Source organism: Coturnix japonica, chromosome 14 (assembly GCF_001577835.2).
Source record: "Coturnix japonica isolate 7356 chromosome 14, Coturnix japonica 2.1, whole genome shotgun sequence".
NCBI classification, from domain to species: Eukaryota; Metazoa; Chordata; class Aves; order Galliformes; family Phasianidae; genus Coturnix; species Coturnix japonica.
The window spans coordinates 1,236,981-1,257,231 of record NC_029529.1 but is presented as its reverse complement, the minus strand read 5'-3'; the positions used below and the strand labels follow the sequence as shown (position 1 = coordinate 1,257,231).

At 40.3% G+C, this 20,251-nt stretch overlaps 1 protein-coding gene across 1 annotated transcript in view; it reads left to right on the top strand.

The window, feature by feature from the left end:
- The window catches only part of BAIAP2L1 (BAR/IMD domain containing adaptor protein 2 like 1), a 35,466-nt gene that overhangs the window by 9,429 nt on the left and 5,786 nt on the right, over positions 1-20,251 (top strand). The window contains exons 3-9 of the mRNA XM_015876632.2: positions 1,027-1,113; positions 15,565-15,626; positions 15,720-15,791; positions 16,098-16,235; positions 17,749-17,901; positions 18,358-18,525; positions 19,243-19,393. Coding sequence (XP_015732118.1) covers positions 1,027-1,113; positions 15,565-15,626; positions 15,720-15,791; positions 16,098-16,235; positions 17,749-17,901; positions 18,358-18,525; positions 19,243-19,393 — 831 coding nt within the window. The remainder of the gene's footprint in view (positions 1-1,026; positions 1,114-15,564; positions 15,627-15,719; positions 15,792-16,097; positions 16,236-17,748; positions 17,902-18,357; positions 18,526-19,242; positions 19,394-20,251) is intronic.

The following is a 20,251-nucleotide window of genomic DNA, read 5'->3' as shown; positions in this document are numbered from 1 at the left end:
AAAGACCCCTTGGGACTCTCACGCATGGTTAGTGGTTTCTCAGTAAGGTTGGAGTGGTACAAGTAGATCTGTAACAAGAAGTCAATACCCTGTTGCTAAACAGTGAAATATTGTGCAGCTTTCATAGAACCACTGAATGGCTGAGGTTGGAGGAGACTTTCAAGACCATATAGTTCCACAACAGGCAGGGTTACCAACTACTAGATCATTTCCAAAGAAGTCAGAGCACTCCAGACACACAAAACTTACAAAAACTTGTAATGGATTAATAATGCATATTTCTGCATTTTGAAGCTAATGGTCAAAAGTCCTTTTCTGTAGAAGTATGATTTACTAGACATAACAGTAGTGAAGGGACCAACCAGATGGAGTTCTTGATTTAGTTTGATTAGCCTGGGAAGAAAAAAATAATAAAAATCACATATTCTTCCTTTCTTAGCACCTATGCTAGAAGGTGAGACTGACTCAGGGCTATCTTGAGGGAACATTAGATAGGTGGAGTTGGAATTACATAAGCTCTTCACAAATGTGTGGCAGATAGCCCTATCTGCAGCAGCAATGTAATTCTGTTCAGAAAGCTTGGATGTGGCATCCCCGTGAGAAATTACTGCTGTCTGATGTAACGGGGCCTCAGGAAGAACCATTTTGTTTTGTAAAGTTGGAGGCTTCTCAGCAAATACACTGTTGGGTAACCAAAAAGTCTACCTTTGCTAATAAAAAGAAGTCTTAAAATATTGAAGTTGGCAATGCCATCTCTCCCCAGAAAAGGCTTTTCTAAAGTCAACAGCAAGAGTCTGCTTAGCTTGCAATGTGGGTAAAAAATTAACTACTACCCAAAACAAATTTAAAGATATACTTCAATCAGTATTCTTCAGCACTATTTACAATAAAATCTTGGCTGTTTTTTCCTCATAATTCCTAAATTAAAATGCAGATCATCTTTACGTACCATGACAACACAAGGCAGCCACTGCATGGTGCAGGGGAATCTGGTTCTTACTGCTGTTTTTTTCCTCTCCCTCCAAGCTATGGTAGTGGCTGGAAGATCATACTACGATAGTCTCGCAAAGATTGGGGATATATCAGTGGATTCACCTGTTTCTAAAGAGTTGGGTAAGTGGGTTTTTTAAATTCTTTTTTTAACTACATCAAAACATAAACTTCAGTTTTGTTTTCCTGCTGACATTTCATAGAAATGACGTGGAAAAGTACTGGGAAAAGAGCATTGTACACAGCCAGATAGGATGACATCATTTTAAAACACATTATTTCTCAGGCCACTCAAACCAGTTCAATCAAGAATATCACTAGAAGTTCTCAGATGCTGCATATTAATATTCTAGTTGAGTTTTTTGAATTAGGAAAAGTAGAGTCAAAGATGGATTAATTTTACATGAACAATGTAATACTATAACACAATAGAAAGCGCAGCAACGACAGCAGAGCAGCCAGGTCCCAGGCTGTAGCAAGTGAAGATCTACTGAAATGCAACAGCTGTAGTCACAGAAATAAAGGAAAGAAGCTGCTTGCCTTCAGAAGGCATAAGGATGTAGGGATCTCCAGAGAGATCCCTTTGCCTACATTGCCAGCCCTTAAATGAGGACTGGGAAGGGGTTCATCCTGATTCCACCCTTCTGGTCACTCAGTGCATTCATTGCGTGCACCTAGGCTCCCGTGGGCTGGCCCTGCCTTCCCACCAGGTGCTCCATCACTGCTTCAAGCCCTGACTTGGCATTTCTGCCATAAACATGAATGTACTAAAAGTTCTATACTTTCTTGAAAATCTATTCTGAATTTCTGAACAATCTAGCACTTTGTTTTGTACTTCTTTAGCTAGCATTGAGATGATACTGTTCAGTCTACAAAAGTAAAGTTGTTATCAAAGTATTATTAATATTTCTGACAAAAAATATAAGTACCAACTGAACTATGAAGAGGCAATGTCTCTTAAGGCTTCATTTGCTTTTTGACAAAAATAACTGGATAAATTGTCCTTCTATTATGGCCAATCTGTCCTTTCAGTTAAGGGCAACGTTGGACATTTTCAGTGGTGTGACATTGGCTGCTTCTGTAACTCTTAATGTAAAAGGACTTAGTAACTTTTTTCTCAGTGGTTTTGCTGGAGGTGGTTTGAGGGAAAGCCTTTCTCAGAGAGGTGAGCACAGCTCTCCGTGCCTGCTCACATTTTTACCATTTGTTCTGAAGCCACTTCTGTGAGAGTGCTAACATTCTGTGTTCAGCATTGTTTGCTGTTCTGCCGCTCCCAGTCCAAAAGCAAACAGCCTCGTGTAGCTTTCTGTGTTTGCTTTGCCACTTGTTTACAGGAAACAAGAGTCGCTGATTTCAAGCAGCAGAAGGAAATCATGAGCAAGTTAAAAGAATGAACCAGTCAACCTTATAAAAATGTCAGGGAAAGTATAATTACAGTTTCTGTAAGCTGGTAAAATCCATGCAAGTAATCTGACTGTTGAGATCTGTGTGACTGTGAGATACTTTCTGCATGTAGAAAGTATCAGTGAGTGGTCTTGAGATTAATTCTGTTTCTTCCATGCTATGGGACAATACAGAATTGTGCTTGAAAATACATTTATGGGAGTTAAATTACAATGCTTTCTACACAGCTATAATTCTTTCTAAACATCTTGTGTTGAGATAGTACTGCCTCTTTCAGGATCAGGCCTCTAAGGCTGTATTCTCATCACCTATTTAAACTGTTACTGCAAGAAAAATCCAGGCAGCAAGTCTAGATTTCTTCCAGCATGTTCTCTGATAGAATACTTCATGTTGAGATAAAGGTGGGATAATGTGGGAGGCATCTGTGAGAAATTATTTACATTTTCTTAAGTGGAATGCTTTCATACTTGAGTACAAGCTGAGGTACCATCGTCTGGATTACCAGTGTTGAGGGCTTCGGGCAGCCAGCAAATTTAAGTGTCTTAATTTGTGTAATAAAAATTGAAACATCCAAAGTACTGAAACTAATACTTGAAGCTAATCTGTTTGAAAGCAAACAAACAGAAAACCCCATGACTTACCTGTTTTATCCACAGTCAGGATGCTGGGCTTAGGGATGGGATGGCAAGGCTTTTCAGTCATCAGAAATCTATAGTGCTGTTTTCTTACCTGTCACCTACAGCAGAAATGAATCATAAATAATCTGCTGATATGCTTTTTCTTCGTTTTCAATGTGGATCCTTCTTTTATTGACTCTGTGTTCCACCCGTCAGCCAGTAGGTCCTCTTCAGCTGTAAAGGGAGCTATTAGAGGACTTGTCCCTTTTCCCCTTTCCCTGATAGCTAGCATAGCAACCTGTGTTTTTTGCAGATACACTTCTTATTAAAATCAGTCTTCAGAAGACTGAACAGGGCAATAAGGCAAGAATTGGTGTTTCAGCTCTTTCCTGTAGCAATGTCACCTTGAGTGGTGCCAGATGAAAAATAATGTATTATTCTAAATTGAGTTGTGTTGCATTAAACTTCTTACACTTACTTAAGAGATCCTATGTGCCTAAGATGGCTAAAATACAGTAATCTTTGTAACTTATGAATAATGCTTACTGGAAGGTCATTCCCAGCCATTTCACAGTTCAAACCCACACCTGCAAGGTGACCTACCCTTACTGCCAGCACTATGTAAAGATGCCTATCGAAACCACCGTCAGTCAGTCCTTCCTTCTTGTATGGAAGCACAGAACACAGTCTCCCTGTAACCAGTCAGTAAAACCAAGTGCTTTCTGCCCTAGAATGAGATTAGTGCAGAAGAAGGAAACAAGAAGGAAGTAGAAATTTGGATATTCCAGATATTCAAAGCTTCTGCACAGTGTCTGTATTTCACATGCAGTGGAAAGCTCTCTGGAACATTTTAATACAGAATAACTTCATATGAGTAAACTGAGAAACTACAAGAATGTATTGCATTGATAGTGCAATTATGGTAAATAAAAGATAAGTTGCTTTAAGTCAAGTCTTTTTTTTTCTAATTTTGGAGTTCCACAACTTTCTAAGCTTGTAGTCCTTCAGACTGAGCTACAAGAATCCAGGAACATGAGCTGAATGTACACAGTTTGTCATCCCGCAATGTGGAATTTCCACATCTTTCTTTCCTAGACACTTATTTTAAATTACACCAGGAAGAAAAGTTAGGAAAAACAAAGCTATAGACTTAAAAATGTAGTTTTATACCATTCAAATTGCAGCATATCAGAACAGCACGATAAAATTTCATGTTTCAATGATGCACTGAAGGTAATCTCACATAAATCCTTCAGTGCCAGAAGGACTAACTTTCATCGTGTGTTCCTGACCTTTTCTTTTGTCTCACCTAAAACACAGGTCCTTGAGGTTCTGTCTAGTAGAACATCAGTGCTTATAATTGTAACAGACGCTGTCTTCCAGTCATGTAATCTATCTTTACAGCTCTCACTAGCTGAAGGAACCAGGAAGTTTTCCTGCACATTCATTAAATTCTTCTCATGTTTTCCCAGCTGTCCCCTTGTAGCTACAATAACTGGCAGGTGCTAAGCTCCTTTATAATACTCTGAGTGTAAAGTCCCGATTTGTTTATTGTGTGGCAACTGTATCGATAGCAATTATAATGTCACAGTTACACTGTGAGTCTGTACATAGAGCTTATTGCACAGGAACTGAGAGTGAAGACTCACTGGTTCTCCTACAACAAAGCTAGGAGATATGGCTTAGTGGTTTTTCTGTAGGTATGGTGAAGGGAGGACGGTTGGACTAGATGATCTTGTAGGTCTTTTCCAACCTCGTGATTCTATAAAAGCCACATATGGAAGAGATCAATGTGTTGCATGGTATAGATCTGTGCAACTAAGTTGCAGAAATTTGTGTTCAAAGGAACATCAGAGAGATGAAAGCCTTTTCTACTCTATCAAAACTGTTAAAGACTACTCTGTGTCACAGCCTTCTTATCTTCAGTCTCGCTCACTTCAAATTTAACTTGAAGCAGGTATGCAGATGCTCATCTACAGTCTGAAACTGGAGAACAGGGCTTTTTTTCTTTTTTCCTTTTCTTCTTTTCAGGAGAAATTCTCCACTTAAAAACCTCTGTAGGTGATTACTGAGAGGACTATTGGTCAGAAACATTTCTCATGTATGGTGCTAGTCACAAGTCAGGGAGGGCTGAGGGCTGGGAGGGAACTTGTGATGGTGCTACCAGTAAATGGAACACCTGCTTGGCACAGGAAGGGCTCAGAACTTGATATTCTGCTCATGAACAAAAGGTGTGACTGTCCTTTGGGTCTAAATGAACGCATTTGAACACATTCATGTAATGCAAGTTTGCTCATAGAAAAGAAGTGGTGTGATTTCAAAGGTCTCCAAAACCTTGTTGTGCTGTAAGTACAAAATATCCATCATGAAGAGGTACAGGTATGCAATCAGCAATATAGTAATATCACACAGTAATACTACAGTGTGAAGAACTGGGGCATGAGTTGTATATGTGTGCATTTCCTTCTCTTGAGACTCCTTAGGCTTCCCTTAGAGAGATGACTGCAGTCACTATGAGCTTGTTTGAGCATCGCTGTTGATAAGCATTCATTACCTGAGTGGTTAATATACCTAAAGTTTATCCCACAGTTAGCATTTCCTATCCACCTGGATGGACTACAATCTAACAGCATCTTTTGATAACTGTTTTCTGGTTCCTCAAAGCAAAATAACAATAACTTGGTAATAATCTACTATCAATGTAGTTAAGGGAAATTAAGTCTTTAGAAAGCACAGTTTGATTTTGCTTATTTATTTTTAAACGATAACCATTTTACATTTGAAGCTAAAATAAACCCAGTAGACTTCTCTACTGTTTCTCCTTTCTAGTTGTAGAGATTTTCTATACAAGAAACAGTGAGCTTGAAGTGGCCATACAAAATTGTTTGGAATGTAATAAGAAATGTTTTGTTTTGTTAAAGGAAAGCACATTCTTACTGAAAAGAAGTCTAAGTTGACTGTAATGTAAGGTAATTCCATCTTTCAAAAGCAGTATCTTGCTAGTATTTGCCATTCACAACTTTTTCCTTCCTTATTAATAAGCAAAATGGACATTTGAGCCTGTACTTCTTATAAGCTGGGAATAGCCATCTAGATACTCTGTAATATGGCACTTAACAGTTGCTCTCAGTATCCAGAAAGATAAGCAGGAAAACAGGAAATGTAGTAATTTAGGATAAATGAAGCTAGTTGCACTTAAAATAAAAATTAAAAAGTGGGTGGAGAATCATGGGCAGTGGAGAGAAAAGCGTTGTTGGTTTACTTAAGCAGATAAATTGACCCTCTCAGCTGGAATCCTGTTTCACTTGTCTTCGGAAGATGACACGCAGCACCCTGTCCTTCACTGCCTGCTTTAATCTAAAGAAAGATCTGTCATCTTGTCCCACTGCATCACTGCCATCTCCTCAATAGGACAAACATTCTACTTTCAGAAAAGTCTGTTGGACAGAAAGAAAGTGAAGTGTGCCAGCAACTACTGAACCTCCTCAGCACCTCATCGTGTGTAAACTTCTGGGAAACTAGCTTAGAGGTTGCAGTTGAAGCAGTTAGTAGGTCAGGCCAGCTTTTCCTATGGAGCATTAATAAAATACAGTTATAATATATTTACAATAAATGGGATTGAAAGAAGGGGCTGAATTCTTCTCTTATATAACAAGAATTATACTGAAAACAAAACGCGGTGGTTTTCAGTCCTCCAGGAGTGAGGTTTTCTATTTCCTAATTTTGTAGTAACTTTGTTTCAGTGCTACACAGACCTCCGATCTGCTTTAAGTAAGACAGGAAGAGAGCAGCCAGCCTTTCTACATTGGTAGTGATGGAAACAGTAGCTGAGTTAGTGGAAACTTCTTGCTATTGAAAGTTCTGCTTTCCAAGGTCATTTATAAGATTAAACCAAGCTAAACATTAATATTAACATTTTTTTCCTCTAGAATCAGTACTGCTTCTTTTGATGTTCAGAATTCTGCATATAAACTTGTGATGAGTCTGCTGAAGGAAAGAGGGAAAATCAAACCTTCAGCCTTGCATTCTTAAATCTCAACTGCTCCATATTTTGTACATTGCCTGGCTGTCTGCTGCCAAGCCATTGGAAGCTCTGCATGTGCACTGATAAATCAGCCATTCAGATACTCACTGTGACTGTGCCTTGTGCTGCATTGCCTTCTGCAGCATGACATGAGTGCATGCGTCTCTGTACCTGCTGCTGTCAGTGCCCACTTGTGTACAATGGCTCTGGACCTTCATACAGAACATCTGTAACAGTGCATGTCACTGTACCCCCTGGAGGGAAAAATCAGATATTCAAAATGAAGTGGGTGTGCACTTGCTTGATACCATCATGCTGTGCTTCAAAGGCCTAAGAAAATAGAGGAAAATACAACAAAGAGCATTCAGGCTGTCCTGAAGTGGTTACATATCACGTGGGCCTCACAGGTAGCAAAGACATCTTTCATTTTGCAACAGAAACTCTGGAAAAGATGCCCTGAGTTTCACCTGTGAGTGCATGCAACATTTACTTGATTGTGACTACTGTTTGTTCAGAAAATAGTAATTAATTCCACAGTGTGGGAACTTGCATTCTGTGCACAGTAGGTGTGTGTTCCCTGGCAGCTTCCCTAACTTACCCAAACACAATGCCATCACTGCTGGCAACGCTGGGCAGGCAGGCAGCCATTCAGCTGATGCTAAGCAATCAGTTTTTGTTCACCAAATCCTCCCCCAGGTACATCTGTTGAGGGGGGAAAAAAAAGCAAAAAGGCCTGCAAGCCTGTGTAGAGGAAAACATGATCTTGTTTGTCTCCCTCAGTAAGACAAATGTATGGAAAATGGAAAGCAAGTGACATTGTTGGAAAGAAAATCACATCATGTATGTAAGTAGCTTATAAATACCCTAAACGAAATTCTACCTTTATTTTGTCTGTGCAGTAGCTCTTACCTATTAGTAACTCCTGAAGAAAGCCCAGGGTCAGGTGGAGATCTTGTTTACATTCCTAAGGAGGAAAAAAAAGCAGCTTCTCTTAGAATTCCACAAAAAAGCCTTTCACCAAAACGTCTCACATTGGATACATCTTTGACAGTGCTGATACCAGCAGTTTCAGATCTCTGTGATTAAAGAAGACAATGACTCCCGACATGGTATTGCATTTCACGTAGCACTCAGCACAGTGCCTTACCTATTTGTCCTTTTTTAGCACTGGAAACCCGTTAGGAAACCCCTTTTTTGCTGTTTGATGACATTGGCTTGTTGCTGTTCTGCTCAAACACAGGGTGTCTTTGCTGTATGACCACCCCTAACTAATAGGCCTAAAAGCAGCAGGGCCTCCCACAGGCAAGTTCAGGCTCATGCTTGTGTTGTCACTTATTTCCTTGCACCTGATTGGTAAGGCCCACAAGCTGCTTGTTCAACACCGCTGCAGCTCCAGTAGAGAAGCTACTGTAATTAATGTTTCCAGGGCCCCATGGAAGATCAGTCAGTTACACATATACCTTAATGTAGTCTGCTTTATATGTTTGGGTTAAAAGAAAAAGCTTCTGTCAGCCTTTAAAGATATTACAAATGGAGTAACAGGTGGAAAAACGAGTTTGCCATTTTTCATGCATTATTTATGTGGCATACACTTTTCCTTTCCTTTTTTAATTAACATTAAAACTTAGTTACCATACTTACCAATCATCTGAAACCAGATAAGTACTACATGTTAATTGTCATCTGTTCAGTGATATAGTAGGTTTAAAACAATTTAATCTCTGATTTTTTTTTTTTTTTTTTGACTGGGACTTGAGAACAGGTTGGGAGAGAAAAGGGAAGGAGACCAGAAGGCTGAAAACTGATAAAATGGAAAGTCACACTTCTCTTCAAAATAACATAGGCTTTTCTTGTTTAAATTGCAAAATCAGAGCATCACAGCACGAACAAACGTAGAGGAACTGGAAATTCTCACAGTCTTGATTGTTGCTCATGTATTCACTCCTGATGCTATTTGCCTTTGGCACGGAGGGAATGGGCTGTTTGTGTTAAATGCATATATCTGTATGTATTTGCTTGTATGTGCAATATATGGACATACAAAGATGTACGTATTGCAATGAAGCCAACGTTTTAGGAAGCACAGAACCCAGTGTACAGCATTGACTACAAAAGTAAAATGGTAAAAGGTACCTCCAGCAGAAGAAAATATACCACAGCCAGAACACAAACAGCTCTGGTCTCCTGCTGGAGTATTTTGGCTATGATGTAGCTGGGAAGAAATTACTCAACTGCATAAACACCGGGGCTGTAGTTCCTCTTTTTTTTCTCCAGCTTGATTTTAACATTGAGCAATTGAAATTTTTACTTTGGTCAAATGTACATGAAAAGTATGTACATGAGCTGGGACGTATTTCCAGTTAGGAGCCATATAAGAGCACAGGCTGTAGAGTCCAATGAGGAGGAGAAAGTAGAGCAGTATGAGCTCATGGCCACCTAATACCATTGGAGCCCAACTCTTAAAATTAGCAACAGTGCCTTGTGTAATCCTGTTTACTGCTTATTGGTTTTGTCTGGTCATGAAGCCATGATACTTAGGCATCTTCCAGGCTCTGAGGAACTTTGGAAGGCTTTCTCTTTTCCCTGTACCAATGAGACTTTAACATATCTACTAATGTTTTAAGTAACTGGAAGCAGTGTAATATCTAGGGGGAAAAGAACAACTTACAAAACACAGCCATGGAGAAACTGGAACTTCTCAACTGTGAGCATTACATCAGTTTCAGATTATTCCCTAAATACTGTGGTTGTGCAACATGAGCTAACGTTAGAAGAAAAACCAATGCTCTGAAAGCAACTTCATATCAAATGCTGGAATAGCTGAAGGGGTGCTAAAAGCAGCGAGCTGTGTATTCTGAGGGAAAAGAAAGGGCTCTGATCCCATGAAAACTGCACTACGAGTTTAACTGCATAATGCTGTGAGTGACTTCATGGCAGCTCCTGTCTAAGGGAAGAAGATAAATCTGCAAAGCCAGCCATGAGCTCTGAATTTTACTTTTGCATGCCTAAATAACAGCAGAATGTTTTGTTCCATTCTTCCCGATTCATGATCAATATCACTTGGATTTCACTGTGCTGTGCTACTACAAGAACATACACCTCATCTTTGGATAAAGGAGGTTTTGTTCATGTTAACCTAATTAGTTTCAAGTGAATTAACTTGGTTGTTATATTGCAGAAATATCCATTGCTCACAATTTTAGTGAGAACTTCCAATATTTTTAAATGTAAATTGATCTGAGAGTCCTATGTAGAAATTGAAAATCTTATTGCTTTATTGCTTTATATATATGCTATTACAGAATTCTGTTCTAGAAAAATATAACTATTCTTCCTTCACCTCCCACAGTCACCTTCATAACACAGACTGACTGGTCATATGTCCGTGCCATTTTATAGCATTAGCCACAGACAGATTTACTCCTTGCTGCCCACTTCATGTTCTCTCATGCAGTAAGGAAAGGCGGACTTGACCTAGTCCTATTGATTCATGTGCACATGAGCATTAACTCTACAGGTTGTCTCCCCCCAAAGTATTCTGGGCAAACTGCATTAGCAGCAGAGCACAGTCAGTGGTTTGGAAAACATCGTTTTGCCTTTTCTTATTTTTTCATTTATATTAATTTCCATTAAGACTTTCTGCCTTCTTTCAAGTATCTGCTGCACAATTAAATCCTTCTGCAATACATATTTCCTATGAGTGAACTGTAAACTGAATGTACTTGAAGCTTAACGGATGCTTAGGTCAGTTATATTTATGTTGCACTGCATTCTTTTGAGACTTCCCATTTCACCTCCTTTCAGGGGCTAATGGCTTCCAATGACTTTGTTTCCAGCTTTCCTTAGTCATCAGTGCCTTTATTCTGGGCAAAGGGCAACTGGGCAGAGAGAGCTTCTTGACAGCAGTGGGAGCTCATGGTATGCCTGACCTGTCCTGTCTGCGTGTGTAGCTTTGACTCAGCCTTTCGCTCTTGTTTAATACAACTAATTACGTGGCTTCATCTCAAAGATGTGAGGTTACCAGACCTGCCCTGAATGCAAAATAGGACAACAGGAGATAAAGGAGTGATTCCAATTGAGCACTTTGTTCCCAGGCACCTAACAAAGTCACTTCAGTGAGACTTGACATTTTTCCAGTGACCTCCTCAAAGATAAACAAAGTCCTAACTATATTTCAAGTAGGTGACAGAATCAATAATGTTATCAATCCTAATATAGCCAATTGATATTTTAAAAGTTTAAGTGATTTTTGGGGTACCTGCTAATATTTGCTTCTCTGACAAAACTCAACCAAGTTCCATTTCTGTTTCTATTTTGAACTAACTCTTCCTATCTTCTGTTCTGAACAGCAGTCAGCATAAGCTAAAAAGATAAACAACCACTAGAATTGCACAGTGTGAACAGTGAGACTGAACTGCAACTGCTGCAGGAGTTCTGTACTTACAATGAAGATGTTTATTATCTGTTCTATTTTCAAGTGAGGTTCTCTGCTAGAGATCTCTTTCCTTGTTTTTCATCTACTGTGCAGACAGTTGTTCAGAGATGTCTTCTTCCTCACGTGATGCTGTGTGGAGAAGTGCTGTGTATTTTGGGTTAGTGGTTCTTATTTATCCATTAATGCAACTCAGCATTAATGGAATTCTAGCCTGTCTTACTTTCTTAACAGAAAACATAGAGACAACCAACAACCTTGGGTTAACTTAAAAAAAACCCTCAAGTTTCTAAGGTTTCAGCTTAAGAGATCATTCTACTGTGCACTGAACCCACCTGAAACTGAAATAAATTCGCCATGCAATTTGGCGTTACTATCCATGGTCATATTTCAGACTGTGGGTGTATTACACAGCCTAGTTTCAACTACTCTACATGAAAGATGTTATGTATATTTTTAATGTCACTTTCCTTTTAAGGTGAGTGAGATGGTTTCCCAAAATACCCATCTGTAAGAATTCCTCTCTTCCCTGCACGGCAATACTGAGCTGATATTAACAGAACACAATTGTCTATGAACATTCATGAATACATTTTTGTTTTCTAAAATAAATGTGGAAATATTTACTGTATTTCTACTGTTTTCATCACAAGGATTTTTCATTTAGTGTGGGAGGGAATGTAAAGAAAAAAAAAAAAATGGTATCTTTGAAAGTAAAGTGCTGTAGTAGTTACGCTCATCATGGTGGTTTGCATTTGTCAATTCACTGCATAACAAGATGCCTAAAGCTGGTTTGGTTACAGCACGTCTGTCATAAACTGGACGTAAGCAGTCTGTTATCATGCAGTCTAGTCATATTCTGTAGTGTATTTGCATGTTTGCTAGCTGTGGGGTTTGACAGTAAATGATGACAAGGTCGAGACTTGGTTACTGTGTACTAAGAGGTCTCATTAAGCCTGATCATGAGCAGCTTTAATACACAGCAAAATATTTTTAATTGATGTGAGTAATACATTTGTCCTCACTTCAGGTAGTTTTCTTGACCTTTTTACAAACTGAATAATTACTCTGCACCGGGACCTGGCCCTTGCTGGTGTCATCATTAATCTAGTGACCTCCTGTGTTTATTAGAGCTACTTTATTATTCACAACTGTAATCAAAATCAGCGTACTGTCCTGAAGTTGTTTGGTTCCCATCCCATTTGGATGCTGTGACGTGGAGGCCTGGGCTCATTTTACTTCTCGTGAGTTACACTTCTACAAAAAGCCTTCCTCCTATATAAATCTTAATCAGGAGGGCTGTCCAAATGTGGTAACCCATTATCTTAAACTGATGATAAAAGACCACAGTAGACGTCCACTTACAAAGCATTCTCTATTTAAAGAGAGGAATCTGACCTCTAATGTACACTACAACTTAAATCTTAATAGGTCTGTACACTCACTGTGAGCTCTTTTCAAAGCATGAAAGAGGAGGCGAGGTGGGTGAGCCGGCACACCCAGTGCCCTGCATAACTGGTAGCAGTGAGGAGATCCCAGCACAAAATGGGTTTTGTCTGATGTGCAGAGCACAGGGAGCCTTTGGTGAGGGGATGAAGAAGTTGCAATGAGAGAAACGGTCACTGGTATTTAAAAACAAAATGTGTTCTAGAATGTACAAAGAAAAGAAACGGGAAATAATGCGGCACAAACTGTTCAGAAGGAAAGTGTCAATTTTAAAGTTCTCAAACTCAGGATATGTTAGGGCAGTACTCTTTGCAATGAAGGTTAAAAAACAAAGGTAGCTAGTTTTCTACCCAAGTATTCAAAGCCGAAAGGCTGCGGTCAGATGCAGAGCTGTGTGAGACAGAAATAACAAGCCCTGAACGTCAGGTTTTCCATCCACACCACTCCAGGTGAATGGGCCGTTTCAGCGGGCGCAGAGTTGCAGCACTGCAGGGCAGGGCTGTGTGCTCAATGCCCGGCCTTGTGGGCTGCCCCTGTGGGCTGCCTGCTGAACGCACTGCACTGTGCCGGTGCTGCCAAGTGCTCGCTGAGTGTGCGGCATTGGCAGCAGCTCCTCCCAGCACTCACAGCGCACAGAGCGCAGATACGCTCCTTTAAAAAGGTTACATAACTCACAGGGGCAATTTTCTGATGGCCACTCCAGCATTCCCCACGGATGTTGATGAATTCCCAGCAGTTCTGTGTTCTGTGTGTTTGAAGACAAGCAAACTTCATAGTCCTATTTGGAGTTTTTTCGCCAGTTTCTTTTATCGCTACTTGGTGGTTTTTTTCCGTTTTTACAAAACTGTAGTTTAGAAATGCCACTACAGCCGAACATGTAACTTCTCTGTTGGTTTAGGTGAAATAAGGACTACAGACTAAATTGCATTCCCTTCTGCAGCCTTAAAAATAATGATGTCCATTACTTCAAGTGTTTGTGTAACTACGCTGTATTTGCTTTCCTATTGCATAGGAAATGATTGCTGTAGTAACTCTCACTTCTCATAGTATTTACTTCTGTGCTGTCAATCACCAGCACCCTATCACGGTAGGCTGTTTGTATGGAACTTCCTATCTTACGTTTAGTGCCCACCACCCCTTCTCCTGCTGCTGGGCACCATGAAAAGAGCCTGGCCCCATCCGCTTGACTCCCACCCACCAGATATAAGAATCAGTAACGTTACCCTTCAGTCTTCTCTTCTCCAGGCTGAGCTGCCCCAGGTCTACCATCCTTTCTTCACAACAGAGATGCTTCACGCAGAGGGTTACCAGAACCTCAACGTACACTATGGAGGGATGGGTCACGGTGGCTGGGGAGATGCTGAGAAAGGAAGAGATGAGAAGTTCTGCCGTTCATTTTATTTAGCTGAATTTGTCAATTATTTGCACTTTTGGGGAGCTCTTGCCTACACCTGAAGGAACGGAGGCATTATAGGGTGCTACGTCCTTGCTGATTCAGTTCTGTGTGGTGATTCTGAATCCCAAAATCAGAATTACTGTCCATAGCTTTGTAGGGCCACCTGTACATTAGAGCAGCACCGCTTCTGGTTTAATGCTGGAAGCACCATCTGTTAAGTAGTTCAGGGTGGGATAAGTGCAGGGTTGATGGGCAAACAGGTAGATGACTGGAGGAGGCATGACAGCGGCCTGGCTCTGCAATGGAACCCATGTACTGCCATGGAAATATAACAATAAAACCTCTCCAGACAAAAGGCTGTTTTGTCATGGCCCTGTCAGACCAGTGACTGCCTCCAGCTCTATCTGGGTGAAGTCAAACTGGGCACTTCAGGCCGTTGTCAGCCACTCCTCAGCACAGCCCTACAGACACAGCAGGGTGGGGATGCTGGGATGGCTGCATCCAGGGCAGGACTGCAGCAGGCACAGCTCAGATTGGTTTGCACGTAGAACCACACCCAAAAGGAATGAGGTTCTTTTCCTCTACAGCCTCCTAAAGCAAAGCAAAACGTTCCTGCTCTAAACTGCTGCAGTTAGAACTAAGCTGTGTGACTCTGTGCTAGCAGACTGCAAAGGTGTATTTAGGAGCTGTTAAGAGGAAGCTGAGAAATCTTCCCTTACTGTCAGTTAGTTAATGCCATACGGACAGGCTGTAATCCCTGATAAAACAGCATGAGAAATTAATCAGCATGAGAAATTGATCAGCATACGTATCAGATCTGCTTTAGCAGATTTAGCTGTCAGTGAACATGGAAGGCCGCAGTGCTGACACTGTGGTTAAACATTAAGATTCAGTTTGCAGGCCGAATGCGTAGCAGCTGTTTGAATAGCAGCAGCTATCCCTGGTCTCCATGTCCTATGCCCCACATTGGCAAGAATCAGTCATGTTACTTTGGGGAGAAGGAAGGACAGACTTTGTCACACCAAGCCTTGCTTGCACAATAACAATTATTTTCCTGTCATTTATGAGCTTCTTGGTTGGTTTGTGGCCAGATACACTTAATTATTTAATCTGCTGTGCTAAGGAACAGCAGGAAGTTTCCTATCTCTGTTAATTTAGCTAACAAATTTATTAGTTAAATGTATTTTATTGCTGCTTGTTAATCAGCTTCAGAACTCTATGAAAGAACGCAATATGGTTGTGTGCTTCCCAACAGGCCAAGTTCTAGTGGAAATTTCAAGAACACACAAGAAACTGAATGACAGCCTAGAGGAAAGTGTAAGTTCGACCACTTCCGAACCTGCCTCACCTTTGGAAATTAAAAACCACTTCTGCTGATTTTTAATAACCTTTAATTTATTTGCTTTAAAGTTTAAGAAATTTCACAAGGAAATTATATCTGAACTGGAGAAGAAAACAGACCTGGATGTAAAATATATGACTGTAAGTACATTCAGTCCTGATACCAAAAAGGTCATCTTTTATTTATCCATTGTTCCTTAACAGTTTGTTAATCACCGTGTCATTAGATTTGGGCTCTACTTAAACACGGCAAAAACGTTTGTCCTTATTTTGAGTTAAAATAAGAACCAGTGCATGACTTCACAGCATTCTTAACCCACAGCTGAGAAAAGCAATTGGCCGCCTCATTTTATATGCATTAGCAATATCTATGGTAATGCTTTCTGGTTGCTTACACAAGCGGCACTGTGGAGCGCACTGAGATGTTTGTAAACGCTCTGATTGCAGGCAACTTTAAAGAGGTACCAAACCGAACACAGAAGTAAATTGGATTCCCTAGAGAAGTCTCAGGCCGAGCTGAAAAAAATCCGAAGGAAAAGCCAAGGAGCACGAAACGTAATGAAATATGAGCATAAAGAAATGGAGGTCAGTGTGTTGGCTCTTGGTTTGCTTTTTTCTTTTCTTAACTTTATTTTGGATGAGATCTGGCCAACAGCAAACATGAGGTTATTACAGGTCCTACCTGGGTCTGTCAAAGCTTGACTCCTGAAGCCTACAATAATTCCTGTGCATGCAATGTAATTAGTTAATTCACAGCTGCCCTGCACATTGTTTGGCAAGTTAAACTAACTTCAAAGAATGTCTATTTTTGATTTCTCAGAGCTGTTGAACGTTAAAGGCACTCCTAGAATAATTACTGCAGTTCAATTAAGTGCTGGCTGCGCTGCTGCACGGTTCAGAGGTGTTTGCTTCAGCTTCAGGGTTTCTTAGACGGCCACTACTTGGTGAACGGCCTTAAAGCACCTCAGGAACTGCACCTCTACGCACCCTTAGTTTACTCAGCTCTGTTGTGTAAATTCAGCAGTAATTTGCTATAAATGCATTTCCCGAAGTAGGCCGTACAACTTGTTTAGTACCTTTGCTACTGTTCTTAAACAGCATTGCCATCTTGAGGCCAAATGAGAAATGGCAAGGCAGTGCAGATAGAGGACTTGTTATTTCACATTAGATGGTAACTATTCTCTGTGATACTACGTTATGTTCGCTTTTAGATTTTTTCCTCTATATTTTTCTATTTACTTTTTTTCTTTAAAGAAAGCTCTGTTGATAAAAAGGCACATAAACACGAATCATACCAACTCTTACCTCTTTACATGTTTTAACCCCAACTCAGAAGGACAGCTCATTAATAATGTACTGGGCTGAAAATTCAAGAATCAGCCTTTAAGCACATTTTAGCCAAAAAACTTTCATAACCTCAGATAAATACAATTTAGTCTCTTTAGTAGCTCATTTTTTTCTCCCTAAAGTGAAGCACAGCTTTGTGAGAGTAAATAGAACTGCTATAGAGCAGATGAAAGTAATTAGTCCAATTAGAGAACACCTGTGGCCTTAAAATTGCTCAGTTGCTGCTTTGAAGTCATATTCATATTTATTAAAGCATTTAATTTAGAAGATATAATTATTTTTCTTGTTTTGCTCTGTTGTCTCCACGCACACACAGTAGAATCATAAAATCATTTAGGTTGGAAAAATACTCTTAAGATCATCAGCTGCAACCATCCAGTGACCTACCAAGGTGCCATGTCCACACATGTCTTCAGCTCCAGGAACAGCAGCTCCACCAGTGCCTGTGCAGCCATTCCAACACCCAGCCACCCTTCCACGAGGAAATTCTTCCTGACACCTGACTCTCCTCTGGTGCCATTTCCTCACACCCTGTAACACTGTTTGCCTATAATAAGAACACATGCATGTCTGATGAGATTGGAGAAGGCAGTTGTGTGCATATGAAAAGAAAATGTCTTGGAAGCAAAGCCACTCCTCCCCACCTTTCTGATAACTTCTTCTTGTCTTCTTCGAACTCAGTTCAGTAACTGAATAGATTATCGAATAAAACTCACAGACTGAATGTGATTTATTTCCCTTTTTCCCTTAGTATTTGGAAACTGTGAGCTCCCGACAGACGGACATTCAGAGATTTATTGCAGAGGGCTGTAGAGAAGCTCTACTTGAAGAAAAAAGAAGATTCTGTTTTCTAGTTGACAAGCACTGCAGTTTTACCCAGCTCATGCACTTCTATCATGCTCAGGTCAGTGGCTTGCATGTAAAGAAGTGAAGCTCCTGAAATCTAATCATATCAGAGATCTCAAGATCTCTTCTAGTATCTGGATGAGACTGCCACAAATAGTTTAGATAGCACTGGGAGCACTGTCGTGCCAGACAAGAGTTGTGATCTGTTTGTAGAGGATGTCTGTGATGTGATATTCTCATGAAGGTACTATTGCAAATGGTAAGGGGTTACTATGGCTTCTTAAAACATCACACATTAAAAAGTGTGGTATTTCTAACATCTGACCCCAAAAAAGGACCGTCTCTTTCTACTATATACTTCAAAGAGATATTACTTAGCTTTGAACATGTTTGGAAAGACTCCCATTTCGCTTTGGTTATCTTCTTTTGTTCTCTAACAAAAATTAGCAAGTAGCTCTGTGTAATTTTATGCAAAATCATATCTTTGCTGAGTACCTCTTGAATTTGGATGCAGTGTGCAGAATTCCTCAATGCCAAGCTGCCTGGGTGGCAGGAGATCTGTAGCGATGCCACCAAAGTTCCTGAAAAAGTCAAAATGATGATTGATGAAATAAGGACACCTGGTTCCACTCCAATATCAGGAACTCCGCAGCCTTCACCAATGATAGAGAGAAACACCATGGTATGTCATTCCCTGATAGTTAAAGGCTCTCTTTCAAATGGGTCCGGATTGGCTTCACTCCTTTCTATTGTACTTAAGCATTTGGATTCAAGGCTATAACACGCATCAGATGAAATATACTGGGGTTGGGAAGGAAAGCAAAACCATTAAGCTGAAACTCTACTGCTGGAGAAATACAGAGTAAAGCAGCAGAAGCACACAGGCAAAGAAGGCAGTTGGGTGTCCAGGGCACAGCTTAGGGACCACCCTAGGTTTTGCCATGCTATTTCCAACCTTCCTGTCTGTAAGTGCTAGGAATTACTTACTTGAGGTTCAAGATAAACAAACTCTTACTCTTTCCTTCTTCCCCCTGATTCTTACTACAGAATGATAAGGTACAAATTAGATTCTCAATTCCCCCTATTTGCATGTTGTATTACCACCCGTGACTGAATTTCTGAATTCAATACCTCCAGTAGTGATGTTAAGAAATGCACTGATCTATGCATGAGTGGGCTGTTTGTGGAAATCAGGGCTTTCATAGCATTTCCACTAACTACTGTGTGTCAGGGAGCAGGACCCTTGCAAACTATTCTATCTGAAGTTTCATAGCAAGGTAGGCCCAGCAGAAAGGCCTCACATACGTATGGCTGGGGAATACCTGAGTGTTGCTTCCTAGAGGTTATGTTGCAAACAGCCCAGGAAGTCATCTCATCTCCCTGTTTTCTCTGATTCTAGATTGGAAACAATTTTTATGCTCATAATGAAAATGCATCAAAGGTGCCCCCTGCTCCTGTGGGCAGGGCGTACACCAGTCCGCTTGTGGACATGTTTAACAATCCTGCCATGGGTCCAAAGGTGTCTTCTGAAAGATCAAGCAATCCAGCAGGTGAGTGTCATCTCATTGCAAACCATGTACGTGCAGAGGGTGTGCTACAGAACTCAACATTACCTTTGGGATTTCGTGACCGCTATCAGGATTTGAATTCCAGTATATGTGGAGGAGTATAAAATGGTCTTTACAGAGTGTTTCTATATCAGTTACCTAACAGGTGAAGTGCACGTCATAAGAAGGAAACAACTGCTCACAATAAAACAGATCTACCTATCTTTATCTTTTATTTTAATCATTTGCCATGCATCCCTGATTAACACAGCTTAACTGCTCCCTGTGCTCTCAGCCTTATCAGCAGAATACATTCCATGATGTCAGACCAGATATATAGCATTATTTCAGTGCACACTAACAGGCACAAACTAACACTGCAGTCCTGGTGTGGTTTTCTTTAAGAGCATATAGCAGCCAGGAGAGAATGCATGTGGGACAAAACTGTCCTGCACTTCTTTACCTGAAATGTAACTCCTGTTATAGTACGTTATTAGTTTGCAAAATATGAGTCTTTGAGTCTTTAACTTACTCTGCTAAAGGGAAAGAACTAAACCTACATCACAACTAAACAAACACAGAGCTCCTCCTCAGTGCTAGAACAGCAATTCCAGCATTTCCTCCTTAAAAGTGCCTCTAGAGTGCATTGTGCTGGTCAAATAACATACATTTTTGAGACATCCTTTAAATCATCTTCTGGAAAACAGCTGATGTCTGCATAGTGCCAAGTGTCTGCAGTTCTCATTGATTTGGCTGAAGTTCAGTGCTGGACATGATAATGAAACCAAATCTTGGACTTGTTTCTTTTCTTAAGGATGGAAAATTTCCAGTTTCTTCTGCAACTGCTTCTGGTTCACATTC